Source organism: Marmota flaviventris, chromosome 1 (genome assembly GCF_047511675.1).
Source record: "Marmota flaviventris isolate mMarFla1 chromosome 1, mMarFla1.hap1, whole genome shotgun sequence".
Lineage (NCBI taxonomy): Eukaryota > Metazoa > Chordata > Mammalia > Rodentia > Sciuridae > Marmota > Marmota flaviventris.
In genome coordinates, this window is record NC_092498.1 from 57,419,837 (window position 1) to 57,446,558 (window position 26,722).

At 45.5% G+C, this 26,722-nt stretch overlaps 1 protein-coding gene across 13 annotated transcripts in view; it reads left to right on the forward strand.

Annotated features, from left to right (window-relative positions):
- The window catches only part of Atxn7l1 (ataxin 7 like 1), a 243,741-nt gene that overhangs the window by 210,274 nt on the left and 6,745 nt on the right, over nt 1-26,722 (forward strand). For 6 of the 13 annotated variants that reach the window (XM_071613067.1, XM_071613119.1, XM_071613115.1 and 3 more), the window contains 6 exons: nt 2,448-2,530; nt 3,381-3,631; nt 14,737-14,929; nt 19,470-19,591; nt 21,036-21,341; nt 24,086-25,299. In XM_071613067.1, the coding sequence (XP_071469168.1) occupies nt 2,448-2,530; nt 3,381-3,631; nt 14,737-14,929; nt 19,470-19,591; nt 21,036-21,341; nt 24,086-25,205 (2,075 nt within the window). In that variant the 3' untranslated portion in view covers nt 25,206-25,299. Of the gene's footprint in view, nt 1-2,447; nt 2,531-3,380; nt 3,632-14,736; nt 14,930-19,469; nt 19,592-21,035; nt 21,342-24,085; nt 25,300-26,722 lie in introns of those variants that run through there. The other 7 variants (XM_071613132.1, XM_071613100.1, XM_071613103.1 and 4 more) reach the window with 4 other exon arrangements.

Here is a 26,722-nt window from a genome sequence, read left to right on the forward strand (position 1 = left end):
CACTCTTTGAGTGGCTCGCTAGAGGCCCCTTATGGATGATGTTTGCTTTGGATCTGTTGTAGAACTAACTTGGGCAGTTCTGCTCTCTCTAAATGACCAGGAAAAGCTATAACTTCATAATATCTCCACACACCATGAGGTCTATCTAATGGTAGCCAGAAAAAAAAAAAAATACAGTGAAAGCCATCCCGTGAGAGAGAAACCTTCTGGTTATAAGCAAGTCTGGTTATTTGGGTTTTTGGTTTTTGGAGGGTGGTTTGTTTTTTTGTTTGTTTGGTACTGAGGATTGAACCCAGGCGAGTTTAACCACTGAACTACATCCCAAGCCCTTTTTCATATTTTTTAGAGACAGGGTCTTGCTAAGTTGCTTAGGGCCTTTCTAAGTTTCTGAGGCTGGCTTTGAACTCGAGATCCTCCTGTCTCAGCCTCCCAAGTCGCTGGGATCACAGGCATGCACCACTGCGCCCAGCCGTGAGCAAGGTTTTTAAGCACCCAAGGAACTGTGGGTAATTTTTATTTTCTACTTTGTGTTTATCTGTATTTCTTATTTTTCTATCTTACATTTGAAACTCTTTAAAAAATCATATATTACAAATACCTCAGGCCCAAAGCATTCAAATGGAAATAGTGCCCTGCCCCATTCTCCATGTCCTAGCCACCCACTGTGAGGGAAAGGTAGAGTGTGGTGCTCTGTGAGCACTCTGGGGCCTTGCTCCCCCTGAATGGAAGTGCAGTGTCAGTGATGGTGGCGGGGGAGGGGAGCAGCGAATAGGCCTGGGCACAGTGTCCAGAGGCCACGGATCCCTTGTTGCAGCAGAAGCATGATCTTGACTTGCAGCCTGTATCGCAGTCTGAGTTTGTCTGGGACTTTCCTGAGGACTATTGGTTTTGCACTTGGTTAGTTTTCTTGTCTCATTGGGTCTTCTTGTTTCTACCTCGCTCCCACATTTGGCATCCAATTCCATCCCCCAGCCAATAACCCGCTCAGCTCTAGGCCAGCATGAGGTGCTGGTGTGGGTCTGGGCACTGGCCGGACTCTGACAGATCCGAGGGGGAAGGACCCCCACGGCACAGCATGGGACCTGGCACGCAGGCATTCACTGCCTGCTGGGCAGAGGGATCCAAGGAAACCAGCATCTCCAGACCTAGCAGTTTTCTTTTCTTAAAATGAAGATTGTAAAAAAGGAAGGCAAAAAGCACAAAGGAGGGAGGGAAGTACTTGGATATCCTTGGGTGTAAGAATGATTTCATGCCCACAGCATCATAGCTACTATTGCAACCTCCCCTCCTGACCCCCAAACCTTCTTTGAAAATAGAACACATTCATTTATTATGCTCTGAGTTTACTCCACCAATTGCAGTTGTTGACTGGGTAACCTCTCTTGAATTTGGAGCTATTCGAGGCCCTCCTCCCCCCAGCAATAGAACGCCACCTATTTCCACACACACCCAGAGAGCTGTGGACTTCCTCTCCTCAGAACTTGGGTGTTCACTGGGTACCTTCCAGAAACAGCACAGGCCATTCTAAAACCTAATGGGTCCTTAAAAGATTGCCTCATGTCCCCACATTTTCCAGGTATGGAGAACATATTTGTTATCCCAGAAGGGAGGAAGGATCCCCAATGGGCATAAAAAGAACTGATTCCTTAGAAGTAGCCTCCTCGTGAGCTGTCAACCATCCCTTCAGACCCAAGCCACATCTCCCCACACAGGGGCCCTTCCTCCCTAGCTGCCCTGTCTTATTCTCCTGAAGGGCTTCAGGGCCAAGGCTAGGAACAGAGTACAGGTTCACTCACGCAAAAACACACACTCAGACTTTTCCCTGCCCCTGCCTGTATCTAGAATGTTCCTGAATCAGGTAAATGACTTTGTTGGTCTGTGCAGGTGTGTGGAAAGCCCCCGCTGAGTGCTTTGTAAAGTATGGGAGAGGCAGGTCACACTGACATGTCAAGGAACCATCTCCCACTTAAATGGCTAAATTAGCAGGAAGGCAGGGGTGGAGGCTGGGGTGTATGTACTTGGGTGTATGTACTGGGGTGTATGCAGCAGCCCAGGAAGAAGAGACCCTTGAGTCTCAGGTGGCTCTCCCTGCTCTGCAGCCGCTATGCCCCACGTGCCAAGGACCTGTGTGGACCGTTCAAATAAAATGAAGTGTTGCAAGCAGCACAGTTCCTTTTCTTCTGTTGCCCTCTCCCACCCTAACCCTGGTGCCCTGTGCTGGGCTTGGAAACTCTGCGTTCAAAGGGGACTGCCATTTTCCCCTACGTGGGTCTTGAGGCATTTTAGCAGCCGGTTGGGAAAAAAAAGAAGAAGAAGAAGGAAAAACAGATTGCCTGACAATGTCTCACTTGTTGGTGCAAATGTGCATTTTTTAAAACTGTAGTCTTAATGCCAAATCCTATTTAGTCTCCTTTTTTCTTATATTTTTTGTTTGTTTCTTAAACCAGAGAGAGAATTTGACCCAAATAAACACTGTGGAGTATTGGATCCCGAGACAAAGAAACCTTGCACAAGATCCCTCACCTGCAAGGTATTTCTCTTTCCATAAAAAATACTTCCTGCTCTTGCTGGGGCCTTTGTCGAAATGTTTGCATGCCACTCTCTGCACACGGCAGGGTGTGGAACCTCGACATGACCTCCAGCTGTTCTTTGTAAGGGAAATGCTTTCTTCTCGTCCATGGTAGCAGAGTGCCTGCCTCAAGCTGGCTGGCTTTTTAAGGAGAGGGAAAAAAAAAAAAACTAGGCTTCCCCTGTTACTTGGGAGGCCAGACAGTAAATTGTATTTATAGGCACTCACAGGCGGTTCTAAAGCCTGCTACGTTTTAATGTATGCAGGAACGGCGGCGGCGGCGGCGGCAGCGCCCTGAAGGGGAGGATGAGATGCCGCGCCCCTGATCCAGCCACACGGGGTGGCCAGGGGAACAGCGGACCCAAGGCGGCCGCCATTGGGTAGCCCAAAGCCCCACATTTCCTTCTGAACTGCTAGTGCTTCTTGGGATCGAGGCTATGGCCCTCTCTGCTTGGTGGCTCGGTTTGTCTGGGCCGACTCGAGCCTCCCACCTGCACCTGGATTAACTCTAGCATTCCCTCGCGGTTGCCTTTTCATCAGAGAGGTTTTCATGGGTTCTGCGCTGAAGCTCGTCATCTCAGGCCATGTTTTTGGAGGAAGCTTTGGCTTCTTAGCACCAGGAGTGTAGGGCATGGTTGCGTCCGTGTGGTCTCTGCCTCTTCCCAGCCACAGAGCAGGAGCTGTTGCCTTGAAGTTGACTTTTCAAGCACCTCTAAATTCCCATGATTGCTATTTCTGAAATGCAGGGCCTGGGGAAGCAGGTTTATGTGCTGATCAAAGAGGCTGTGCTTCTCATCTCTCTTCTCCTTAGACACACTCGCTAAGCCATCGGAGGGCAGTCCCGGGCCGGAAAAAGCAATTTGACCTCCTCCTGGCGGAACACAAAGCCAAGTCCCGGGAGAAAGAAGTTAAAGAGCACCTCCTGACTTCCACAAGGGAAATACTTCCAAATCCACCTGGGCCAGGGCAGGAGTCTCTGCTGGGATCTTCAGGGAGCTCGGGGCCAGAACCAAAAGTTGCATCCCCTGCAAAATCCAGGCCACCTAACTCTGTACTTCCCAGGTAAGTCCTGCATTGGCGATAGAAGACCTGAGTCCTTAGTCAAGGCATTTTACCTGGCTGGGTGTGCGGTGTGTGTGGTCTGATCATGCATCAATTGGAAATCATAATAGCACCTCATAAGGCGCTTCTAAGTTCAAATGAGATCATGTGCATAAGGGGCTCAGCCCAGTGCCTGCCACAAAGTGTTCAACAGATCTTACTGCTGTCATTATCATCATCTTTGTCATATGTAGCAGCAGCAGCCTTTCTAGCAAACCCTTTTATCAGACAGTAAGTGTTTTTATAGAGCAAGAAATAAAAACCTGGACCAGTAACATGCCAAGAAAGCTGCTCTTCTGAGCCACCTGTTTGGGGTTTTATTTGGTTGTCCTGAACAGAAAACAGAACTAAAGCCCATGTGGATTAAAACAATTTAAAATCCACAAATGTCTGTTTTGATGGGTAGTGCACCAATTTCCAGGTAATGGGGCAAGGGAATATAATATTTATTTTAAAATATTATTATTGAATAATTATAACTCCATAAGCAAGGTACCAGGTTAGTCTCTCTCAGGCAGGGGCATAGAGAAAAATGAACCTAGGCTCTGCTTTTCAAAAATTTAGAGTTGAGGAAATGAGATAAGACTCAAATATCCACACTTTACATAAAAAGGAAACATTAATAATACTCAATGAGAACTAGAGATAATGACCTTATCTGATGGTTTTTTTCATGCATGCAATGTGTCTCGGAGAGTAATTGTCCAATAAGCAAGTAGGCTTTAAGAGAACATCATTAGAAAGGAAGGGCAGGGAGTTGATTTTTAAAGCAGAAATTAATCTTTGGTGGCAGTTGATCCTGATCTACCAGCTTCTCACCCTCATGCACTTTGCACTTTGGTACAAATCTGACAGCAGAGGCCCTCTGTCATTATGGCCACGCGCAGCTTCAGGCATTCAGGAGGGAGCAGTCAGGTGGAATTGCCACCCCATCGTCACAGCCGCTGTTGTGTCATTGCCATCACTCACTTTGCAAGATAGTTTTATAACTACTTCTCACTGTAATTCCGGGTATTAATTAAGGATATTACCCTTGTTTTAGAGTTGAAGAAATAATCTGTTCCAAACTTTGGAAAGGTCTCTGTATACAGTAGTCCCCCATATCTAAGAGCCCAGTGGATATTTAATTGCAGATAATATCAAACCCTATCTATATTATTTTTTTTCCAATACATACATACCTGTGATAAAATTTAACTTATAAATTGGTGATAGTAAAATAAAATAGAACAATTATAACATATACCATAACAGAATTGCCAGCATTGCTACTCTTGTACTATGGGCTGCTGACTAAATAAAATAATGGTTACTTGAACACAAACACTGCTATACTGTGACAGTTTATCTGATAACCAAAACAGCTGCTAACTGACTAATGGGCGGGTAGTGTATACAGCATGGATACATTGGACAAATAGATGATTCGTGCCCCAGGTGAGACAGAGTGGTACAGTGTAATATTACATCACACTACTCATGATTGTATATAATTTAAAACTTATAATTTGTTTATTTCTGGAATTTTTCATTTAACAGTTTTGGATATCAGTTGACCATGGGTAACTGAGCTATAAAGTGAAACCACTGATAAGGTGGGGGTGGGGAGGGACTGTGTTTAGGAACTTTCAAATTCTTTGTGCCTATCGAATATTTTCATTTCAATACAACTTTCCATGGTACCCCATATAGAAGCAGCCTTGCCTTACCTGAAGACAAGTTAGTCCTCCTCTCATTACACACATTCCTAGAACCATTGTCCCCAGCCCTCCAAGGCATCACCTCAGATTCCCCAAGGGAACCCAGTATGAAAACCTTTTATTAAACATTTCTCCATTGGTTTTTGGCCATGGAGGCACTTCTCCCAGAAGTGGTGCCTGGGTTAACAGAGTCAAAAAGGAGTGGTTATTAAAAAATAAAACAGGCAGTAGAGCCTTAAGGATCTTCATTGTTCTGTTCCTTTTTGCATTTACTTTAGGTTGGAATCTTGTGCAATCAGAGATTGAAAAAGCATAATCAGAGATTAATGTTGTAATCACACTAAACTTACAAAGATGTTTATTTACTGATATTAATGATACATATACACTATATATTTCAGGCTGAGGATGTAACTCAGAGAGGACTTGCCTAGTATGTGCAAGGTTTTAGGTTTGATCCCCAGCACCACATGGGGAAGAAAAAAAAAAGGAGAAGAAGAAACATATTTCATCTACACTATCTGTGATTGGCAAAAAAAAAAAAAAAAGAAAGCTATCACATGTGAATGGAATTATTATAATCCTTACCAATTATGAATTCCCTTTATAGGAAATGCTACTGTGTATGAATTTATTTCTTACCTATCTTTTTAATAACCTTGAAAATATTTTAGTTCTCATATTCTTGAACTGCATCCCATTCTTGTCAGGGATTGCTAAAAAAGGAACTTGGGTCTAGAATTAGAAAACTGTGAGTTAGATAACAAGGGTTGGAACAGGATTTGAAGGGAAAATCTCACCTCCATGCTTGGTAACTAGATAAACTTAAGCATGATTATTAGCCTCTCTAACCCCAGATTGTTCATCTATAAAATGGAGCTAATAAGAGTTAAGTGAAAAAGTACCAAAAGCACATAATGTACTACTCAATTAATGGTAGCTGTAAGTGGTAGTGGTATTCCAAAGGGAAGCAATGTGAGTAAATGAAGGCCCTGGTGCTACCTGATTTTATATGCCTGTCTTCTGGTCCTCTGCCTGCAATCTTAGGGCCCTTGAACGATATACATAGTCCATCTGTGTTGCTATAACAAAATACCTAGCACTGGGAATGTATAAGGGAAAAGGGTTTAATTCACTTATGATTCTGGTGATTGGAAAATCAAAACGGCCTAGCCCTAGCCTCTGGTGAGGGACCCCCTAGCTGCATTACACATGGCAGAGAAGCAGAAAGGGAAACTGCCATATGCAGAAGCAACATATAAGAGCAAGGAAGCAAGAGATCAGGGAGAAGCCAGGCTCAGTCTCTTTTATAACAACTTTACTCTTAGAGGAACTAACCCATTCCTGAGAGACCCAACATACTCCAAGAGACCAGCGTGCATGCCTACTGAGGCCAGTGCCCCCAGCATCTAATTGTCTCTTAGGCCCCACCTTTTAAAGGTTCCATCCCCTCAACACCACTTCACTGGGAGCTAAGCTTCCAGCCTACGAACCTTGGAAGATAATTGTCACCAGAACAACTGTAGCACATAAACATGTGCTGTGTTTCTTTGTCCCCAACTCTAAGAAAACACACATCACTTGCCCTGAAGAGCCCAAGGATGATTAGATGACTGGCTCAGCCAAACTCACCAGAGATCTGTTGAAAAGGAAGAGGAGGGCAGAGGGTCAAGCTGGTCTCTGACAAGCCAGGCTGTAACCCCCAGGAAGAAGGAAGAAGAGTTAGGCTGGGAAGCCTGGGCCAGCATGATCTGGGCCCATCCCCCATGTTGTGGATGTTCACACAATCTGAAGTGTTAAATGGCAAAGCCTAATGACTCTTAGACTCCCAAGGGAAACGTCGAGCATGGCAGAAGGCCCCATGTCCCCGAGTAAGAGCAGAGATGAGCCTGGAGTGAAAGAACTCAGTTCTTTAGAATCATGTTCTTACCACACTGCTACAAGCCCTTTCTCTCCTTGGTTTAGGTCTGTCCATTTCTCAATCTAGGGGACTTTGCGATCAAGCAGACAGGCACAGAACATCTCATTTCTTATGAATTTTGCCAGTAATTTCTTCATCTGAGACAGCATGTAGCTGGCTGGGATGAGAAAATGTATGTAACATGCCTGGCACGGGGAAAGGATGCGATTAAGGTCATTGCCTTCCACTCTTTGCCCCAGAACCCTGGGACAGATGGATGCTATAGTTCCTCAAAGTGGTGGGGTGGGACTTTCCCTGAGTTTCTGAGTGGCACCGGACAGGCACCCACCATCACAGACTTTGTCTTTAGTCTCAGCTGGTAGGTGGAGAGGGGCCCGGTGATGCAGTGTCGAGGAGGAAAGAGTGGGTAGCAAGTCACAACCTCCAGTGACTTTGTGAACACTTTCTTGTGACTAGTGGCCCCAGTCCCCATCCCTTCCTGCCCACGCCTTGTGTTTTCTGAGACATGCTGGTTCCAGCAAACTCTTTTAGGCAGTGTGCGCACTATTCCCACAGTTCATCCCCCATCCCGTCCCCCACACACACACACTCGGAGCCCATTCTACACAAGAGCACATGGCTCCTGGGCTCACTTACTCCTCAGAAATCTCTTCTGTTCGTCTCCTCCCCTCTTTTATCTGGCACCTGGAGCTTACTAGTGTTTCAACCATGTTTTCCTTGATTAGACTTCATTTTTTAATCACAGTAATATAGGCACATAGTTCAGAAATCAAATGGTATTGACTTAGAAGGAAAAGCAGTGGCTCCTGCCCACCTGGAATAGCTCTTCGCTCGGTCTGTGACAGAGCATGTTTCCAGGTCCTGCTGTACCCCTCTTTCTTAGTTTGCTCCTTGATTTTGATGGAGTAGCTCCTACAGTGTCTTTCTACGAAGAATGGCACAGATCAGTTTTTAGAATCTTTACACACCTGAGAATGTTTTTGTTCTACCCACACACGTATTGATGATCTGCATAATAACTTGATTAAAAATCATTTCTCTGCAGAATTTTCAGGACACTTTTCCTTTGACTTCTAACATCACAACTTTTTATCATGAAGTCCATTATTACTCTGATGCCCATTTCTTTGCATGTCACCAGTTTAAATCTCTGAAGTCTGGGACTCTAGAAGTTCTCAGGGTTTGTGGGAGATTTCTTTGTTCTTTTGTTTTTGTTTTTTTTTCCCTCAGGGATGCTTAACCCAGGGGTGCTTAACCACTGAGCCACATCTCCAGCCCTTTCTTGTTTTTTATTTAGAGACAGTTGCTTAGGGCCTCACTAAATTGCTGAGGCTGGCTTTGAACTTGTGATCCTCCTGCCTCAGCCTCCCAAGCCACTGGGATTACAGGCATACACCACTGTGCCTGGCTCAGGGGTCACTCTTGATATAGCTCTCTTTTCATTCACTGAGCTAAATACTCAGTCAGTAGATCTATTCAGTCAGCAAGTTACTGTTCTATTCTCTCTGGGGTGTTTTCTGTGTTGCATCTTGGATACTTTTCTCCCTGCTTTTTTTCCCCCCTCAATTTCTTAACCTCTTCTTAGTTGAATGTTGGACCTTTTGCTGTTTTTGGTTTTTTTGGCAGGGCAGGGGGATGTGCCGGGGATTAAACTCAGGGGCACTCAACCACTGAGCCACATCTCCAGCCCTTTTTTGTATTTTATTTAGAGATAGGGTCTCACTGAATTGCATAGCACCTCACTTTTGCTGAGGCTGGCTTTGAACTCACAATCCTCCTGCCTCAGCCTCCCAAGCCACTAGGATTCCAGGTGTGTGCCACCTCACCCAGCCTGATGTTTTAATTCTCTTTAAAAGTCCTGGTTGTACTTTCTAAAAGATTTTTCTTACTTCACCTTTAAAATTGTGTGTTCAATAATACATTTATGATACATTTAACATTTTTTATTATCTGGTTCTTTTTTAATCTGATGGTTCCTTGTGATATTTTACAAGACACTATCAATTCTCCAAAGTAATACCATTCTTTTGTTGTGTTGCTAAGGCAGCGCTCTACCACTGAGCTGCTCCTCCAGCCTGGTAATAAATACCATGTGAGTATCTGTGAAGATAGGTTTTCAGTTTTTCCTCTTTCCCTCATTATCTTTGCCTCCTCCAGGCCTGTTCCACTTGTGTGTTTGCACCTTCGACATTTGACTGGTCAGTCTCATATTGGTCTACTCCAGGAAGGTGGGGCAATCCCTGACTATTCATGTCTAGAAGAGGCTGGTGGAAGTCTGTATGTTGGACTGTTTGAGCCCTTTGTCTGAGGGCTCACAGCAGTGAGATCTAAGCCTCTTCTCCAGGACACTCAGTTTCTCAAAACGAGGAGCCATGCCTGGCAGGGTGTCTGGAGATAGGCACCCTGACTAAGGAGAGCCCACAGCCCTGTGTCCCACTCCTGTCCTCAGATGAGCCTGGTGGCCCCATGTCTAGAGGTTCTCTAGTTCCTTTTCTCTGGAAAACCTTTGTTTTCTTTTAGAAAGTTGACTGAAGGGTGGGGGTTGTGGCTCAGCAGTAGAACACTCGCCTCTCATGTGTGAGACTCTGGGTTTGATCCTCAGCACCACATAAAAATAAATAAAATGAAGGTATTGTGTCCAACAACAATTGGAAAATAAATGTTTAAAAAAAAAAAAAGAAAGAAAGAAAGTTGACTGAAGCTGGGCGTAGTGGTGCACACTTGTAATCCTAGCAGCTTGGGAGGCTGAGGCAGGAGGATCACGAGTTCAAAGCCAGCCTCAGCAACAGCTAGGCACTAAGCAACTCGGTGAGACCCTGTCTCTAAATAAATACAAAAAAGAGATGGAGATGTGGCTCAGTGGGAGTGCCCCTGAGTTCAATCCCAGATACCAAAAACAAAGAAAGAAAGTTGACCGAGGTGGGGAGGAGCTGTCCTGGCAGGAGCCAGGTACCTGGTGGTATGCAGTGGTAGAAACGACCTGCATGTCAGTCCAGCTGCCATGAGCTCTGTCATCTCTCCACCTGTTGAAGTCAGGACCACTTTTCCTTATGGATCTCTCTCTCTCTCTCTCTCTCTCTCTCTCTCTCTCTCTCTCTCTTTTAATTCCTTATATTAGAGCAGCTTCAGGTTCACAGGAAAACTGACCCAAAAGTAACAGAGATTTCCCTTATGCCCCCTGCCCACACACATGCACAGCCTCTCCAGTGATCAACATCTTCCACCAAAGCCTAGTGTTTCTTTTTAAAAGTCGGAAAAGTCTTTCCAAAATCCCCCACCCCAAAAAATAAATGTTATTTTCTCATGACCTTTTCTGAACCAATCATTAGTAAGTAAGATTAGAGAGATTGCTATTGGTGTGGGGCTAAATGGATATTGGGAAGTCATCACCATAACTACCACCATATCCCTGCTGATCTCTTTGTTCCTTAGGGATAATGTCTTTTTTACTCCTTTGCTGTCATTTTAGTTGGCTTTGGGGGAGGGACCAAGAAATAAATGTGTATGATGTTTCTGCCCTGATTAACACTTCCACATTCGTTGCAGGATTACTCACTGTAGCCAAGATATGGAAGTAACCTAAGTGTCTGCTGATGTATTAAAATATAAAGAAGTTTGGGTACATATAACACCATGGAATATTATTCAGGCATAAAAAAGAAAAGAAATTCTGACATTTTCAGTAACATGGATGAACCTTGTAGGCATTATGCTAGTGAAATAAGTCAGATGGAGAAAGACAAATACTGTATGATTCCACTTGTGTGTAGAATCTAAAAGAAACAAACTCATAGAAACAGAGATTTCCAGGGGCTGAGGGATGAGGGGAAATGGATAGATCCGAGTAACTTTCAGTTATAAGATGAATACGTTCTGGAGAATCTGGTAATTACGGTAAACAATAGTACGTTATATTCTTAAAATTTGCTGAGAAAGTAGATCTTGAGCTTTCTCACCATGGGAAGAAAAAATGGAACCAAGCACAGTAGCACACACCCACAATCCTAGATACTCAGAAGATTAAGACAAGAGGATCATAAATTTGAGCCTGGGCAATATAGGGATAACACTCATATCTTAAGATTAAAAAGCACCCCTGAGTTCAAACCCCATACCACTCCCACTTCCACACACACGCAGGGCCAGGGGTGCAGCTTGGCAATAGAATCTAGCACGCACAAAGCCCTGGGTTTAATTCTCAGTTCCAGGGGAAAAAATGGTAATTAGTGGAGGTAAGGGATATGTTAACTCTATCAATTATAGTAACCATTTCACAAACATGCATATATCACATCATCACATTGTACACCCTCAATATGTGTAGCTATTTGTTTATTGTGTAAAGTGTAATGTATTGCACCTTATTAAAGTTGGGAAAACATTAAAATAAAAAAGTCAAGGAGTCAGGCATGGTAGGGCATGCTGGTAATCACAGCAGCTTGGGAGGCTGAGGCAGGAGGATCCCAAGTTCTAAAACAGCCTCAGTAACTTAGTGAGGCCCTAAGAAACTTAGCAAGACCCTGTTTCAAAATAAAATATAAAAAGGGATGGGGATGTGGCTCAGTGGTTAAGCGCCCCTGGGTTCAATCCCTGGTACAAAAAAAAAAAAAAGTCGAGTAGTCCTGAAGGACATAAATCAAAAAACTAATAGCACTTGATCTTGGGCAGCAGGATTATGTGTGATGTTTTCTGTTCTTCTGTTTGAGAATCATCTAAATTGTTTTACATTGAGATCTTAAGCCGTAGGCATGTAATAGTGCAGCTTCTCTTCCCAGTCCAGAAGAGTAGGCATCGAAGGAGGACTGGGGAGATGTGTTCTTTGGTCTGTAGACCTTTGGCATGCAGAATGAATGGCATCCTTGTTTTTGTAATTATGGGAAGGTGAGTGTCAATGATAAATTGTCATTCCTATGAAATTTTCATAATAACGCTGAAAAACTACTTTTGGCTTTGTTTTGTTTTGTAGCAAATATATATAACATAAAATTTGACATTTTATCATTTTAAATTGTACTAAGTATATTCAACATATGCAGCCATGTCACACACATATGCATATGTGACATGCAGCCATGTCACACCCGTTTCCAGAACGTTCTCTCAACTGCAGTTGAAACTCTGACCCATTAAACACTTATTCCCCATCCCTCCCTCCCTCTGGCATCTCAAAACCACTGTTCTATCTCGTGTAAGTGGAATCATACAGTGTTTGTCCTTGGTGCTGGTGATTTCACTTAGCATGCTGCCTTCAAGGTTCAGCCATAACATAGTAGGTATCAAAATTTCACATGTTTTCTCCAGTCAGAATGGCAATTATCGAGAATACAAATAATAATAAATGTTGGTGAGGATGTGGGGTAAAGGTTCATTCATACATTACTGGTGGGACTGCAAATTGGTGCAACCAATCTGGAAGGCAGTATAGAGATGCCTCAAAAAACATTTGACCCACTTGTCTCACTCCTAGGTTTATACCCGAAGAACTTAAAATCAGTCTACTATAGTGGCACAGCCACATCGATGTTTATAGCAGCTCAATTCACAATAGCTAAGCTATGGAACCATCCTAGGTACCCTTCAACAGATGAATGGGTAAAGGAAATGTGGTATATATATATACACATTTGGGATATTACTCAGCTCTTTTAAAGAAGAATGAAATTATGGCATTTGCCAGTAAATGGATGAAACTGGAGATTATCGTGCTAAGTGAAATAAGTCAGTCCCTAAAAACCAAAGGTTGAATGGTCTCTCTGATACGTGGATGCTAACACATAATAAGGGAGGGTGGGAGGGAAAGAACAGAAGCTCATTGGATTAGACAAAGGGGAAAGGAGGGGGGATGGGAATAGGACAGACATTGAAATAAATCGGACATAACTTTCCTATGCTCATATATGAATACACAACCAGGGCTGGGGATGTGGCTCAAGCGGTAGCACACTCGCCTTACATGCGCAGGGTGCTGGGTTCGATCCTAAGCACCACATAAAAATAAAGATGTTGTGTCCACCGGGAAAAAAAAAATGAATATACAACCAGTGAAACCTTACATCATGTTAATCCACAAGAGTGGGATCAGAATTGTAATGGGTTGCAATCATGTATGTATAATATGTCGTTTTGACACCCTACTGTCATGTATATCTAAAAACAACAAATAAATAAATAAATATAACCTTTAAAACATTTCACATGTTTTTCAGGCTTGAATAATATTTCATTGCAGGTATATACCACATTTGGTTTATCCATTCAACTATTGGTGGACATTTGGGTCATTCTACACCATTGTGATTTTTAAATGATCGTGCTTTGGAATCTGATTGCATTCAGGTATTTGAGACCTGAGATTTCAAAGCAACAAAGGACACAGGGTGAAAATGAGAGAAAAGGGTGACAAATCAAAAATGCTACTTCATGTGATGGGGGCGAGGCGATTTCAAAGCAGAAATCAGAAAATCATTTCCTTTTTTTTTAAAAAAAAAAAAAAACCTGATTTCCCCAAAACTTTTTTCCTCCCACATCAATCAACTGATAAAAACGTTGAGTAGTAAAGACCACTAACAACTATTTCTCTTCAAACTTTTCACTAATATGGATGTGTCTGTTTCTTTATGCCTTGTTTTGTCTTGCTTTTCACTGCTTAAGAAGTCTATAATGCTGCCTGTTATTGTGACATTGCTTTTCTATAAGCTTCGTCATAATTGAGATGACATCTGTTAGATTTCCTTATATTCGTGGAATTCATTCATTCCTTCATTGAGAAAAATCTCTCAACACCTACGAGGAGCCAACCATGCCAGGCGGTAGGAAAGTGGCTTGTCAAAAATCAGACTGAAGCACTCATTCTTAGAAGATGCTCTTAAACTACACGCAGCTCAGGACTAAGACACTGGCATGGCATTGGGGTCAGGAAAGAGTGGCCTATCACTGGGACAACAGCTTTTATGATGCCAGTGTGATAACGGTTTCTGAAAGTCGTGGTTGAATAGCAAGGACAGTATGCATGGGACTGTTTCTTCATTACTGGTATTTTGTGGTTTGGTCTGATCCTGTTCACTTGGTTGGAAGATCACTTTCTAAGGGAAATACCCATGTGGTGAGTACAAATCACTTTACATGCAGGTGGGTGAATTCATAGAAGATAGTTTGGGTTCAATTAACTCTCTGAGTTTTTTGCTCATCCTTGGGCCTTCCGCTCCTGCCTGGATCATGCCCCTCAAGAGCAGGCAGGGGAAAACCTAACTCCTCTGACCTACTATAGAGAGCTGGTCGCTTAACCCTTCAGCCTTAACATTTTTCCTTCAGCAAAATTGCTTTCTACCAGTCCTCCCTGACATGGTAGCAAGAGTAATCAGGCTGCTTTCTGGGCACCAGGAGACTGAATGGCTCTTGTTACCTCAGAAAAGTTGATTCTGCTTGTTCTCGACTCTTGCCTGTAGACCATCATCTGCAAATAGCATAAGTAGCAGTGCGTCTTCAAATCACAGCGGCTACGCGCCAGAGCCCCCTCTGCCCCCGGTTGGAGGTGACCTCACCAGCCGACTGTCCAGTGATGAAGGGGAGATGGACGGAGGCGAAGAATCTGAGAGGTTGGACTGTCAGTTCTCCGTGCACCATCCCAGACCTCTTGCGGTAGGCCTCCTCCTGTTCCCTTCCACGTGGCTTCCCCAGGGTCACATCCTCACTCAGGCACTTTGATGATCAAGGCAGAGGCTCGAATTCTTAAGGAGAGGGTGTCAGCACAGAGCTTTACCAAAGGCTTACCCTGAGGTTAAGTGATGGCGTTACAAATGCCCTTGAACATCACAGAAAGAAAGGAAAGGGCTCCTGCCTGATTATAATCCTTTAAATACTTGGGTACTTATGGCCCACCCACCTGGAAGTGAAAATGTTTGAGAAATGACATTTATGTAAATGAACTCAGGAGCTAACCTTTTGGCCTTGTCCATCTAAAAATGAAGTGTCTGATGTCCAACGTTAGCAGGGCTGCTCTGGAAGCCATCCATCTTAGCCATGTGTCAGGTACCAGCCCTCGTTGGTGTTCTCCCTACTGGTTCTAAGTTATACTGTTATTATTGTGACCATATGGTGCCAGACTGAGAGAGAGGGTGGGCTGGGGTTGTAGCTCAATGGTAGTGTGCTTGTCTAGCATGTGTGAGACACTGAGTTCAATTTTCAGTACCGCATATGAATTAATCTGGTGTATGAAAAAAAAAAAAAGAACTGAGAGAGGAATGGAGGTGGGGGGAGTTGAGGAATGGGGGAAGTATTTTTGTGTCAGCATGATTGCTTATTAACAAACAGGGCACTTTCTTTCCAATTCCTTAATAGTTCACTTTAACAATTCAGGTCATTGAAATCAAAGTGGGAAATCAAGGCATCAACTAGAGGCTGGTATATATTTGCCTTCTGAGCACATGAGAAGGGAAGTCTCTGGTGCCAAATGCAGGGGGCCTGGAACATGGGACACCACGGTGGTTTGCTCTGGTGCCAGTCTGAGCTGTTCAGGATTGGCTTTGACTACCTCTAGATCTCAGGGACCAGTAAGTTAAATGAGTCCTCCACCATGAGAGAGTGAGTTCCTCCTCCCTCCTATCTGTGTGATGAATGAAGGCCACATCCACTTTGTCCTTCCGGGGATGATGGTTACCTGTCGCTCATCTAGAACCTGAGATTGCCTCATGACCCTGTACAGAAATAGTTAGGAACGACTTGGAATCCTTTTCCTGCCAGTAGTAGAAAACTCATCTGCATACACATGAAGGATATTTAATTATGTCATAAAGCAAGAAAGCTAGAATTGTGTGCTTCTATGCTTGATTCAACTTTTCCACGATGTCATGGAATTAAAAAGCACCCTTTGTAGCCATCAGTGCCTTTTGTGCATGGTTTCAGTGCAGCCACTGTGGCTCCAGGGTCACATCCTCACTCAGTGGCATTGTGCACAGAATGGAAAGGGATACACAGAAAATGGACCTTCCAAGATGATGTGTTCTCTCAGTTAAAAATAATCTTTGGCCAGGAGTTGTGGCACTCGCCTATTATCCTAGCAACTCGGCAGGCCAAGACAGGAGGATTGCAAGTTCAAAGCCAGCCTAGGCAATTTAATGAGGCACTGAGCAACTCAGAGAGCCTGTAATTCTAAACAAAATATTAAAAGAGCTGGGGAAGGACTGGGGCTATAGCTCAGTGGTAGAGCACTTGCCTCGCACATGTGAGGCTTTGGGTTCGATCCTCAGCACCACATAAAAATAAATAAATAAAGATATTGTGTCCATCTGCAACTAAAAAAAATTTTTTTTTAATTAAATGTTTTTAAAAAAGGGCTGGGGATGGGCTGAGGCTCAGTGGTAGAACACTTGCCTAGCATGCGTGAGGCCCTGAGTTCTATCCTAAGCACCACATAAAGATAGATAAATAAATAAAGGTATTGTGTCCATCTACAACTAAAAAAAAATTAAAAAGAAAAAAAGAGTTGGGATGCTGCTCAGTGGTTAAGCGTCCCAGAGTTCAATCCCCAGTACCAAAAAATGATGATGATGATGATAAATAATAATAATAATCTTCCTATGAAGCCCTTAGACTTCCCCTTATATATCTACCCGAAACAGGCCATATGCTCACCCCTATACTAGTGGCAGAGAAAGAAAGAATTTCAGTGACCTCAGATGAAACCAGCCATGATTCGTCCCAAGGTTCTGGGGAAGGACACACCTTCCCTGCTACTGCTCCCTGTCAGATATCAGAGCAAAGGCATGGTGCTCTTAGCAAGAGGAAGACAGGTCCAGGTGAGAGGAGATGCAGTGGGCAAGGTTGGCAGCCAGCAGGGCCTACGGTGACCACAGGGAAGATCGGCTTCCTACTGAGGGCACAGTATGCCAATCAGGAACGGGAGCCTCAGCAGCTGTGTTGTCTTTTATCTGTGGAATTAGATAGGTGGGGAACCAAGATCAAGAGCTCCCAAGTGTGCAAGAGAGATGGGCTTTCCCAGAAGATCAGACTCTGGAGGACATCAAGGTATTCGTCCCCAGGACAAGCTGCTGTAGTAGGTTAGCTAAACTCTGGACATGGCACATTTGTGTGCCATTAATGTTTTGCTGATTTAAATGGAAAAGCCACAGATCTGTTTCTTTGGTTTGTCTAATCTCGTGGCCAATTAATACATTAAATCATTTTTGTAATAAACACTTAATGTGTCCTTAGCAATTGGGATGAAGGAAGAAATGATGTCTAGGGGCTAGAGTTGGGGCTTAGCGTTAGAGCTCTCGCCTAGCACATGTGAGGCTCTGGGCCCGATCCTCAGCACCACATAAAAATGAATAAATAAGTAAAGGTGTTGTGTCCCACTACAACTAAAAAACAATATTTTTTAAAAAAAGAAAGGAAGAAAATGATGTCTAGACCTAGAATAACTCCTACAAACAGCTGGAGACCAGCTTCTGCATTGGAAAATTCTTTGGTATATTTTCCTGCTTGGCCAATAAGAACTTAGGGACACAAAAAATGTGTTCATCAGTGATACCAGATTTGGTAGGCACTAATATTTTAATGCAAAATCCCCCAAACACAAGCACAAACAGAACAAAGGGAAGGTCTTACATTTTCTCCTAAAAACTGTTCCAAAGGCTGGAGCCAGACGGGTTTGTGGAGTGGGTGCCAATCAGCACTATATCTGGGACAGAGGCCAGGGAGCTGCTGCAGGGCTGAGGAGCAGGGAAAACTGCATTTGAGTCACAGAGTCATTTGCAAACTTGTTTGAGCTCTAGACCAGCCTAATGTCACCTTCTCAGAGGCCACTCTGTCTTCTGGCTTTCCAGTTGTCCTAACATTATGATCAAGTGGTGTTTGCTAAACATTTGAATGACCATATTTCAACCATCTATTTTAAATGCAATGGTTTGCTTTAAACATTTTGGAGGAGCTTTGTCTCCCTAATCCTTTTTTTTTTTTGGTCAGGGGTGTACCAGGATTGAACTCAAGGGCACTGGACCACTGAGCCACATCCCTAGCCCTATTTTTTTTTTTTTTTAGAGACAGGGTCTCACTGAATTACTTAGCATCTTGGTTTTGCTGAGGCTGGCTTTGAACTCAAGATCCTCCAGCCTCAGCCTCCCGAGCCTCGGGGATTACAGGCATGAGCCACCACACCCAGCCAGATCAATTCTTTTTTTTTTTTTTTTAATATTTATTTATTTAGTTAGTTATTGGCAGACACAACATCTTTGTTTGTATGTGGTGCTGAGGATCGAACCCGGGCCGCACGCATGACAGGCGAGCGCGCTACCACTTGAGCCACATCCCCAGCCCCCAGATCAATTCTTTATCACAAACCTTTATGATTCTCATACAGAGGAGGAAGAGAATGGAGTCCCTGCTATTTATACACTAATAGCCATCAGGTACATAAGCATTATATATGTAAAATGAAATAGCCACGTAGTTACTCCAAGGTGAAGTACAATAGAATATATAATAGGTATGCCAGGGGAGCTCGCAGGGGAAAGATCCATCAGATGAGCCTATTGGAAATGAGAATCTTGATTAGCGCACTGAATGGGGGACTGTCAAAGAGAAGAGAGCAGGAGAGGCAGAAGGGCAGTAGGAGCAAAAGCGTGGAAGCATGCTGTGGCCCCAGGCAGCCTGCAAGGGCCAATTCAAGCAGCTGAGGTCTGGACTAGGAAAGGAAGGCATTAGCCTGGTCAGAAGTGAAGTGGCTCTGTGACCTCTGTGACATCTGTAGGAAGGTATGGCCCATGGCACCAGAACCAGCATTTCCCATTACAAGGATGGGAGGCAGGGAGCCCCAAATTCTTTGAGAAGATGGATGATGTGGTGAACAAATGGAGCTCTGAAAAGTCTCCCTGGCTGCTTGTGATGGTTGTTTGCTTTTTAACCTAAAATGCTGGCCCAATCCCAGGAGTCGAGAATGTGGCCCCTGGTCCCAAGGAAGATTGAATGTAGCTATTGTTGGGATAGAACGTGAGGTTCTGCAGAGTATCTCAAGCTCAAATTACAGCACCACAGAAATATTTTTGGCTTCAGTACTATTTGCTTCTTTATTTTGAGTAAAATGGTACCCCTGTGTGTTTTTATGCAAATGTTATTTTTCTCTGTGTGGTTTATATTAGCTTAATAACCTGTAATCAAAATTAAAATTTTGTTTTCCTCACAGTTTTGCTCATTCGGGAGTCGCCTCATGGGACGAGGGTACTATGTGTTTGATAGAAGATGGGATCGTTTTCGATTCGCACTAAACTCCATGGTAGAGAAACACTTGAATTCACAGATGTGGAAGTAAGTGAGCAGGTTCTGGGCAGTGTAAGGTCAGAGCTGCCCCACAGTCACCCGAACCCTAACTTCTACATAAACGTCAGCAGTTGGCATTTTCACAGAGCAAAGAGAGTCTGAAATCAGGATTTGTGATTAATTCTTCAACGTCAGCTCTTCTTCATGGTTTGCCTGAAGATTTCTAGAAATACATATGATGTGCTAGATATATACTTTTTATCTTCTTTGAAGATCATTTCTGTGTTGGTAATATTCTAAACTAAACAAAAAGGATATTAGATAAGATCATATTTCTTTGACAGGGCCTTTTTACTACTATTAAGAGCATCTAAGGATATTAAGAATATGCTTTTAGTAATGTTAACGATACAATAGCAATACTACTAAAGATTTTATGATTGGTTATAGACCAATTTCTAACTGTTTTCTGTCCTGTGGGGAAAATGTGTGCGGTTGCCAACAGGGCAGACCCTGAGCAATGCTGTGAAGTTGGTTAAGTTGATCTTTGGCCCTTCCCGTCTCCTTTGGGCCCCCTCCTCACCTCCGCTTGTCCCGTTTCCTTCCCTAAATTCCAACCTGTGTTCCATTTCTCTATGGACCTTTATTCTCCAACACTTCCCAATTTACTTTCATCTTAATAGGGGACTCACAAAAGGGAAGAAACCTCGATTGGATAGAATATGCTATTATGAAGGAACAACAGGCCTAGACCCCAACAAACCATGACACACACAAAGAGCTACCTTTTGGCCATTTGACAATGTAAGCCTCTGGGTGTCCCCCCACCCTGCTCCTACCAACAGGAGCTCTGAAGATACTATAATCCCATGGAAGCATGGATCATGTAAGTCTGGCCCCAGATAGTCCAGGAAAGCCAACAGCTGAAACCCCTACCCCGCCCAGAGCAGTCCTGGAAAGGCAGAAAAGGCATTCCCCAGAAGTGGGAGGGAACGGCATCCACAGTTTGCCCAGTCCTCGGTTCCCTCCTCTCCCAGCAGCTCTGGAACCTCAGCCCCTTTACACAATGAACTCGTAGACATGAGCCCCTCTGTGTATGCACTGAGCTCTCTCAGGGGACCTGGGACTATAGGTTGACATTTCACATAAACTAGGAAAGGGCCACAAGAGAAGCCTATCGTTTCTTCTCACTTAAGTGACTACCCAGTGTGGCTAAAGGGCACCCTTGACCTCTACTTGTGTCCACTCAAAAATGCAACCCAGGGGTGCTGCTGTGTGTGGGATTGATGACCATGTTCTCAGTTGCTCAGTGATCTCTCCTTCTGGGCTTGTTCCCCCCAAGATGGCAGCCTGCCCTGGTGAGTCTCTCTCAGCTCTTGGCTGCCCTGTGTTATGGAAGTGTAAATCCCGGACACGTGGAAGGAATGTGTTGATCTGTCTTTCGCTCCCTGGTGTCCTATCGGCTCAAGCTCCATATTCCTTTCCTCCTCAGGCACAGAAGCCCGAGCCACAGGGCATCAGGTCCCTCCCCCCTGTTCAGGACTTGCCTAACCAATCTGCTGTCACTGAGCAACATTGGGGCTGCCTGGGTGTCAACTCTGGAGAGCGTAGCACCACGCTGCCCTCTCAACCTCGCTGCCCAAACCCCAGGCCCCGACGGGCCCGAACCTGGAGGGATGGCAGCCGATGGGGGCATGGAAGACATTAGGAAGAAAAGGAACGGCCAAGACACTTTTTTCTTTAACAAGCATTTAACTCTGCATCAGGAGACGCCAACACAGTATTCTCTTTCAGCCAGGTCAGCATCTGGATCTCCACGCCAGCTGGCAGGGGAGGATGGGCACTGTCAGGAACTCATTCGCATCTGTGGGCTTTTGTACAGGACTTCCCTAGGCCAGTGTGCAAGGCTTACACCAGGGCACAGCCCAGCAAAGCTAAAATCCCCGGCCATTTGGCACCTAGAAAACACACAAACTGTTCAGTGTGGGAGACAGGGGTTCCCAGGGACAGCCCCTTGCACCACTTCTCCTTCCTGCCCCAGCTGACCACTGAGGATTAGTAGGGAGAGGAAAGAAAGGAATAGAACGTATGCCAAAAGTAACACCGATTCCGATCCTGAGTGAGGGCCAGGTATGATTTAGGACGTCAACTCTGCTTGTTGGCCCAAGTTGAAGCATGAGTTTTTACTATTTAATGGGGAAAATATAAATTGAGGAATTAAAAATAGATCCTATTCAAGGTCATCAAGTGGGGTCCCCCCTAAATGAGCCCTATCTGGTATTGGTAAATAACCTGTTAGCTGCCAAACCTCTGCCACTATGCATTTCTAGCTCTACTTTAGTTGGTAAGGAAACTTGAGCCAAGGAAAGGTTTGAGTGGGATGCCTCTAGTACCAGAGTAAGGCAACAAAATCAGCAAGAAAGTTTGCTGATGACTCACACTCTTAAGAAAAGTTCCCCAGCCCTGTTAGGAAGGGATTGTGGCCAGGCATGGTGGCACGCTCCTGTAATCCTAGCTACCCGGGAGGCTGAGATGGGAGGATTACAATTTAACAAGACCCTGTCTCCAAAATGATACAAAAAGGACTGGGGAACTCAGCCAGGGGTAAAGCTCCCTGAGTTCAGTCCCCAGCACTGACCAAAAATAAGGAAGGGATGGTAGGTGTAATGCCAGTGCCAGTGGCAGACAATTTCAATTCTCAGGATGTATGTAGACCTTTCCAATCTGATTCTATGGGAGTCCTTGCCCAGCATGCATAGTCCCTGACAATCCGGTTATGTTGCTGCTAAGAACTCACCCGCTCACCCATCCACCTACCCATCCATCCATCCATTCATTCACTCATTCATTCATTGCAAAAAATATATTATGGAGCACCTAGCTTAGTGCCAAAAGGAGCTTTTACATTCTTCAGGCCACCCAATGCCATCATAGCCGCTGTGGGTTTGGCAATATTTTTTTCTTATATTTGATCTCCTGGGTCTGACATTCAAGCACACTGTGCTTCTGTATTCAGGATTCCTCTGGATTCCACCCTGAAGATGGGAGCCACAGGCTCCACCAAGTAGAGACAGAGAAGGGAATTGTCAGAGAAAGGAATGTGAGGAGAGGTGCTTACTTCTCAGTGTGGCCTCTGTCCAGAGTTCTTGGCACCTGGGTCTGGAGCCACGGCTGCAGGGTGACCTCCAGAGGGAGGGTTGGGAGAGGCCTCATCCAAGGTGCAGGTCCTAGGCTGGTCCTGCCTTCAAGGGCTGCTTTCGGAGAAAGAAAGCTAGTTCCTGATTTTTGATCAGCCCAGGAGAACAAACTCGCTGGGAACAGGGAAAGGAGCAGTGTAAGAAATAGGAAGGAACTGGCTTGAAAACATTCACTAGGGTCCTGAGGTCAATGTTCTTTCCAGCAAAATGAGGAACATGTGGGGACCCCATAGCTGCTATGCCTCCTCCTGGCCCTAGAGTAGCAAGAGCATCCCCCAGGCTGTAGATTGGAAGTGGGAGCCACTTCTAGCATAAGTCAAAAGATGGAATTTGCAGAGAGACCCCAAGAATGACCCCCTGCCTGATGCTTGCCCTGGCTCCAGGGAGTTTGCTTTTAGACACCTCCTACCCCAGCTCCAGGAAGACTGAAGAAGAAAATAGTGGCTTTCCCCTTTCCTATCCATATGTTGTCCTCCTGACCATAGCCTGCATTTACCCTCAGAACAAACTAGAAAGCTCTGGTCCCCTTCTCTGTACACACAAGTGTCCCCATATTCTCACCTTTTCCTGACAGGGGCCAGGAGGCTCTGTTGAAGGGCAGCTCCATTACAGCCCTTGGTGAGAGCTGAGGTAGAATGGGATGAAGAGGGAAAAAATGTCAGTCCTGGATAGGGGTAACTTGACATCTTTGTCATTTCCCAAGATCCTGACCACCATGGCCATATGGAGCCAGCGACCTTGAGCTAACATTGAAATGCCTCCCCAGAGTAACCAGAGGCTGCAGGTAGCAGGAGGGTGCTGGCTCATGGAGAGGGGGCTATCCCCAGAGTATCTCTAGCCACACACCAGGTGGGGAACAGGGAAAGAGGGTGCAGTAGCCGGAAGTGGAACCTCTGAGCCATACTTCCAGGTGGCCAAGCCCTGTCCTCCCATTTCTTACTTCAAATCGGGATCTAAATGTGAAATGACCACTTCTCATTAAAGGCCACCTTCATCGCTGCCAAAAAAGAAAAATAAAGAGAGGAGGGAAGACTGCTGGAAATATGTATGTTCTAAATAACATTGCCTTTGATTGATAAACCCAAATCAGCCATTCTCCAGTACAGGCGTGGAGAATAGGATCTGGAAACCCAAAAAGGGATTGAAATAGTTGCTGGATGTTGCAATGGGGCAGCATAAGGAAGGGCCATCCTTCAGCTCTTACCATCCACCAAGGCTTCATTCTCCATAGTCTGGTCCTGCCGGGGTGTTCTCTGTGGCCCTGATGCTCAGACTTCATTGAGCCTCCCAAGTGATGCCAACCCAATGTCTCACTGTTTCTCTTTGGCTCTTCTCTCGTGTTTAGGAAGATCCCTCCTGCGGCAGATAGCCCCATGCCCTCGCCAGCAGCCCACATCACCACCCCTGTTCCAGCATCCGTTTTGCAGCCTTTCAGCAACCCCGGTGCTGTGTATCTTCCTTCAGCTCCCATCAGCTCGAGACTCACCTCTTCTTACATAATGACATCAGCCATGCTCTCAGACGCAGCTTTTGTGGCATCGCCGGACCCGCGTGTCCTCATGTCCCACACCACAGCTTTCCCCCATGTGGCCGCAACCCTCAGCATCATGGACTCAACCTTCAAGGCCCCATCTGCCGTGTCCCCGATACCAGCCGTCATCCCTTCCCCATCCCACAAGCCATCCAAAACCAAAACCAGCAAATCCTCAAAAGTCAAAGACCTGTCCACCCGTAGCGACGAGTCTCCAAGTAACAAAAAGAGGAAGCCCCAGTCTTCGACTTCCTCCTCCTCCTCCTCTTCCTCCTCCTCCTCTTCTTCCTTGTCCCTGCCGCCTTCCCTCTCGTCTCCATTGTCAGGGCCCCACAAAAAGAACTGTGTCCTGAATGCCAGTTCCGCTCTGAACTCCTATCAGGCGGCCCCTCCCTATACCAGTCTGTCTGTGCACAACTCAAACAATGGGGTGAGCCCACTCAGTGCCAAGCTGGAGCTCTCAGGACGGACCTCGCTGCCCGGCGGCCCCGCGGACATAGTGAGACAGGTGGGCACGGTGGGCGGCAGCAGTGACTCCTGTCCCCTCTCTGTGCCCTCCCTTGCGCTCCACACAGGGGACCTCTCTCTGGCCTCACACAATGCCGTGTCTTCTCTGCCCCTCTCTTTTGACAAATCAGAAGGAAAAAAGCGTAAGAACTCGAGCACTAGTAGCAAAGCCTGTAAAATCACTAAAATGCCTGGTATGAATAGCGTTCACAAAAAGAACCCACCTGGCCTTCTTGCACCGGTGCCCGAGCCCGTTAACAGCACCTCCTCTCGGCAGGTAAGGGACCTCCTGGCACAGCCTTCATCGGCTCTGGGGGGCAGGGGGAGCTGGGCAGTGCCCCTGCTTGGCCAGGTGGCTCAGACAGGTAACGCAAGCGTGGCTCCTTTTCTCATTTTCCCTGTAGGCAACCTTCACCCTCTGCTTTGAGAGCAGTTTATTTAACAAATGCTTCAGAGACTCTCACTGTGAGCTAGGCAGTGTGCTGAGCACATTACAACCATCACCCCATTTAGTCCTCACAGCCGTCCAGTGCGATTGGTAGAATTGTTGTTGCCACTTTACAGATGGGTAAACTGAGGCACGGAGCGTTTGAGTTCCCCACTCCACTTTTGTTGATTTTTTTCTATCTTGGGTTTATCAGGATGATTTCATTAAAGAGTTCTGGTGTTAAGAAGTTTGATTTGATCTGTTGGAAACCCCTCAGGAAGAGCCCAAGATCCAAGCAGGTTTAATGGCTAGGGAGTGGTAACCTGGTTTCCCAGGTTCCAGGAGATTGTCCGCAGTTCACCAGGCTGCCTGGATCCATGCCCCCTCCTAATGTAACTCTTTCCTTCCTAAAGGAAAACGGCAGCTCACGCCAAATGCATGTATCATGAGGACGCTGGGAAAACGTGGGTGGCCCAGCTGGGTGCAGTGGCACACACCTGTGATCCCAGCAACTTGGGAGGCTGAGGCAGGATGATCTCAAGTTCAGAGCCAGCCTTAGCAACTTAGTGAGGCCCTAAGCAGCTTAGTGAGACCCTGTCTCAAAATACAAAAAAAGGGAGGGGGGGCTGGAATGTGGCTCAGTGGTTAAGTGCCCCTGGGTTCAATCCCCATTACCAAAAATAAACCAAAAATGTGGGTGATCCAAGAAGAATGTGTGTTTCATTCCCTTGGGCTCCATTCCCAGTCCCAAATCCAGTCTGTCTTCTCGGGCTGGAGGAGCAACTTGGGAAAGGCCGCCACCACCCACTCCTCAGCCCAGCTGGTGGGAGGACCAACGCCTGCCCAGAGACTGGAGTTCAGCCTGAGGCCAGTGACCTAGAATTCATGGGCTAAACCATAAGGCTGGTCCAGGATAGGGATGAGGACTTTGGAAAGATGGGAGGCAGAGGTTAAAAGATGTCTTCATGTTTTATGTCACCATGTATGGGACTTGTTAAAACCCCATGAAGAACACCTCCTGAGGGAGGGGGAGTCACAAGTACACACTTGAACAACAGCAAGTTTGGAGCCCAAGGGGGCCAGACAGCTGCAACGAGGCCAAGTTGAGAGGAGTGCAAGATGCAGGTCCTCTGTAGCACCTGGGTCCATTCTGACCCCACTCCCAGTTCCAGAAATAGGGATGGGGCCCTACCTGCAGACTAAACTGCTGGCCAGTGCTAGCACCAGTTTCAGGATGGAGGACACAGCCAGGGCTTCTCAAGCTAGAACGTGCACATGAATGTGAAAATGCATATTCTGCCAGGTGCAATGCTGCATGCCTTTAATCCCAGCGTCTGGAGAGGCTGAGGCAGCTGGATGGCAAGTTCAAGGCCAGCCTCAGCTACTTAGCAAAGCCCTAAGCAACTTAGCAAGACCCTGTCTCAAAATAAAAAGGACCAGGGATATAGCTCAGTGGTAGAGCATCCCTGGGTTCAGTCCCCTGTACCAAAAACATTCACATTTGGAGTGAGCAGGCT